The sequence below is a fragment of the Brassica napus genome, chromosome A5 (genome assembly GCF_020379485.1).
Source record: "Brassica napus cultivar Da-Ae chromosome A5, Da-Ae, whole genome shotgun sequence".
NCBI lineage: Eukaryota > Viridiplantae > Streptophyta > Magnoliopsida > Brassicales > Brassicaceae > Brassica > Brassica napus.
Window position 1 is genome coordinate 2,847,274 of NC_063438.1, and position 4,091 is coordinate 2,851,364.

General features: G+C 36.1%; 1 protein-coding gene across 1 annotated transcript; it reads left to right on the top strand.

Moving 5' to 3' along the window:
- The first annotated feature begins 1,897 nt into the window (after window positions 1-1,897).
- LOC106454615 (AT-hook motif nuclear-localized protein 22-like) lies at window positions 1,898-3,620 on the top strand. The gene has a single exon (XM_013896727.3). It carries the CDS (start codon window positions 2,437-2,439, stop codon window positions 3,370-3,372), a length of 936 nt encoding a protein of 311 aa, XP_013752181.1. The 5' UTR covers window positions 1,898-2,436; the 3' UTR covers window positions 3,373-3,620.
- Window positions 3,621-4,091: the final 471 nt, after the last annotated feature.

Here is a 4,091-nt window from a genome sequence, read left to right on the forward strand (position 1 = left end):
TGAATCATTCACGCGTGTCAGCTTCTCCACGTGCGAGTGTGAGCTGGTTTTCGCTGGCTGGTCTTGTAACGTGAAGGCATCGCAACCGACGGGGACAAACATCCAACGGCGTCTGACGCGCTTGTCATCTTCTCTTTCCCTCCACTTCTTGTCTCTTTAGTCTTTCTCAAGTTTTGCGAATTACGAGCTTGAATCTACCCTCATCGAGCGAACCATACACAATTAATCCTTTCAGCAACATCTGAATATGATAGTAATACTACTATTTTGCTAGTATATGTTAAAAAGCCAAAAAAAAAACAAATCGGCTGAAAATAAAGAAACTTAAGTCAGTTTTTCTTGAAGCGTCTACTCAGTAATAAGTAACTTTCAGAATATCAGAGTTTATGGGCTCGAGAATTTAACGTTTCACACATTCCTTTTGGTAAAATGTATTTTCTCGTTTAGTTCTGTTGTTAATCTTCAAATTGTTTCACTATTATTCCCATTACTAAAATATGTTTTTATGTCATAACTGATTTCTTTATACATATATTTATGATAATAGTAGAGATTTGCAAGGGCGGACAGCAAATGAGCGAAATTTTTAGCTGATGTGGAATGATTAGCTACCAATGCAATCGTGTAATTAAACACACAGTATAATAATATATGGACATTAATTATTGACGTACATGTAGTTTTTTTCAGAAAAATGATTTCTATCATCGTTATTTCGTGGATAATAACATATCAGTATACAATTAAGTGGTTCTCTTCTCCTAGATTTTAAGTGAAATAATTAAACAGCTTCTGTCATCATCCAACGACAATAACGTCTCTTCTTTTCTCAGCTTGTTTTTGCCATTTCAACTCGTAATTATTTATCACTAACTTTCATGCACCTTAATTAAGTAATCTTAACTTATATGTTGCGGACACATGTATCATGTTAAAATATATTTGCAGGTCAAAAACATTTATTTGTGAGAAAAAGAAAACAGCTATATGTATTTTTTTCTACAATTAACCCTACGAGATCTTTTATTATAAGTACTCCCTCCGTATCATTTTAAGTGATGTTTAAGAATTTTAATTTGTTTCATAATAAATGATTTTTTCACCATTTAAAATAAAATTTAATGTCATTTAAAATTTATGACCAATTACAAAATACTGTATTTTTTTATTGGTTGAACTAGTTTTATTTAATATTATTTTTATGTATCCAAGATAAATTACATAAAATTTTATATTTTTTAAATTTATGTGTAAAAAACCTTAAACATCAGTTAAAATGATGCATAGGGAGTATTTTAAAGGAGCCATTTCTTAACGCTTGTTTGAAAATGAATACTTGATTCTTCACATCATGTACGTTAAATGAGCCAATTAATCATACGCACGTAAACACAAAATGAATACTTGATTCTTCACATCATCTACATAGTTTTGTTTTGTTTGAACTAGTGACTGCTAAAAATGATATATAATCATATCAGGAATATATAAGTGTTTGTGTTATGACCTAGGTCTCTCTAAAAATATATATATAAGTGTTTGGCTCATTCTACCTTCTTATTGTATTGGAGACTATAAATATCTCCGTTGCTCTTTACGTTTTGATTGTGCGTATATAGATAGAATTCTTATTTTCTTATGTTATACCGTCACATTTAGAAACATAATAAAAAATGAAGTAAAAAGACTCGTGAATGTTAGCTACAAAATTAGATCTCGTGAATTGATAAATGTAATTAAAGACCGTACATTAGGGCATGTACCAGCTATAAAATCATACATATATACATCAGTTTCATCAAAGCTTAATTAAGTTTAAACAAAATCATTTTAGATTCGAGATTGACTCGTGCGCTTTAATTTGTGTGTCCATTATAATCTTTGATATAATTCCACGCATCCATGGACTGCATATCTAGTAAACATCATCCAATATTTTTCACGGAATTATTTTGCTAAATTTAATTTTTCCTTATTTTTCAATCAAAGAGAGACAAACACACAACTGAAAATTATTACACAACATGAAAAATTGGACCCCACAAAGTGACTATAGTAGGTAGGACCCACAAACCGCCATGAGGCACGCTGTCTATCTAAAGTCTAAACCAAACTAAACCCATCTTCCATCTGAATACTTTCTTACCCTTAACCTCTCAGACCTAACCCTAAATCCATCTCTCTCCTCTCTCTCTCTCTCTCTCTTTTTCTCACAAGCTTCATCTTCATGTTTTACTAGTCCACCTCCAGTTTCATTGTACATGTACATGACCTTGTATCTCTTTTCTTTTGCTCTTCTTCAAAATTTTCAATCTTCTTCCCCTTGATTAATTGTATTTCCATACTCAAGCTAAGCTACTGGTTTTGGTTTGAGCGAAAGAGAAAAAGGAGATTAATTAACTAGGGTTTTTAATTGTTTGTCTTTTCACTCAAGAAATGGATCAAGTCTCTCGCTCTCTTCCTTTTCTCTCAAGAGATCTTCATCTTCACCCACACCATCAGTTTCAGCATCAGCAGCAACACAATCACATCCACGAGATCGACCAGCACCGAATCAGCGGCCTAAAACGCGACCGAGACACTGAGATCGATCCAAACGAGCACTCTCCAGCCGGAAAGGATCAAAACACTCCCGGTTCCGGCGGAGAAAGCGGCGGTGGAGGAGGAGGAGATAATCAAATCACGAGAAGACCACGTGGCAGACCAGCTGGATCCAAGAACAAACCAAAACCACCAATCATCGTCACGAGAGACAGCGCGAACGCTCTCAAATCCCATGTGATGGAAGTAGCCAACGGATGTGACGTCATGGAAAGCGTCACGGTCTTCGCTCGCCGTCGCCAACGCGGTGTATGCGTTTTGAGCGGAAACGGCGCCGTTACTAACGTTACCATAAGACAGCCAGCTACGGTACCTGGTGGCGGCTCGTCTGTGGTTAACTTGCACGGACGTTTCGAGATTCTTTCTCTCTCGGGATCTTTCCTCCCTCCTCCGGCTCCACCGGCTGCTTCCGGTCTAACGATTTACTTAGCCGGTGGCCAAGGACAAGTAGTTGGAGGGAGCGTGGTTGGTCCACTCATGGCTTCGGGACCTGTGGTGATTATGGCCGCTTCGTTTGGTAACGCTGCGTATGAGAGGTTGCCTTTAGAGGAGGATGATCAGGAAGAGCAGCAAACGTCTGGAGCGGTTGCTAATAATAATAATATAGATGGAAACGCAACGATGGGTGGTGGGACGCAAACGCAGCAGCAGCAGCAGCAGTTGATGCAAGATCCGACGTCGTTTATTCAAGGGTTGCAACCAAATCTTATGAGTTCATCTGTTCAATTGCAAGGCGAAGCTTATTGGGGAACTCCGAGACCATCTTTCTAATTCGCCAAAATAATAATAATGATACGTTTCTTCGTTTTTCAATTTTTAATATATCTTCTGTTAAATTTTAATTTTATTTTCTAAAAGATAATTGTAGCCTTTGATGAAGATTTGGGGTACGTATGGAATCGACGAGAACCGTTTTGGTCATGAGAATGGTCGATCGATCTTTTAGGTTTGCGAGGGGGGTTTTGTGTGTCTGCGTTGACTAAGAAAAAATAATAAATTGGTTCCAAGTTTTTATGATCCATGTGTTAGTGATAACTAAGCTTTGCGTATATGTTAAATTATAGTGCATATATACGCTTATTGAAATGTTTATAACGCTCAACGAGTACACCCAAGAAAAAGTTACATGTTACTAACCATGTCAATTTTTTTTGTTGTATACTAGGTCAAATATATGTTTTTAGTCCGTTACTTATTAAAGTCTAAATCCATTTCCCGAAAAATTCACATTGTTTGTATGTTATTATTTTTCTGTGTTAAAGATTTATTAATAGTGGTTATTTGTATTTAGTATCAACGGCTATAAAATAAAATTATATTAGTTGTAAGGTAGAATATAGATCGTGAGGCAAGAGGCATAAAAGAAAAAGGAGAAAAGGATGATTGTTCCGAGGTTGGTAAGATAATGGTGAGGCAAGAGGCATAATGACAAGAACAAGACTTGGGAACAAGGTGATTGCATTTGGCGGATACTTGTATTTACACATTTA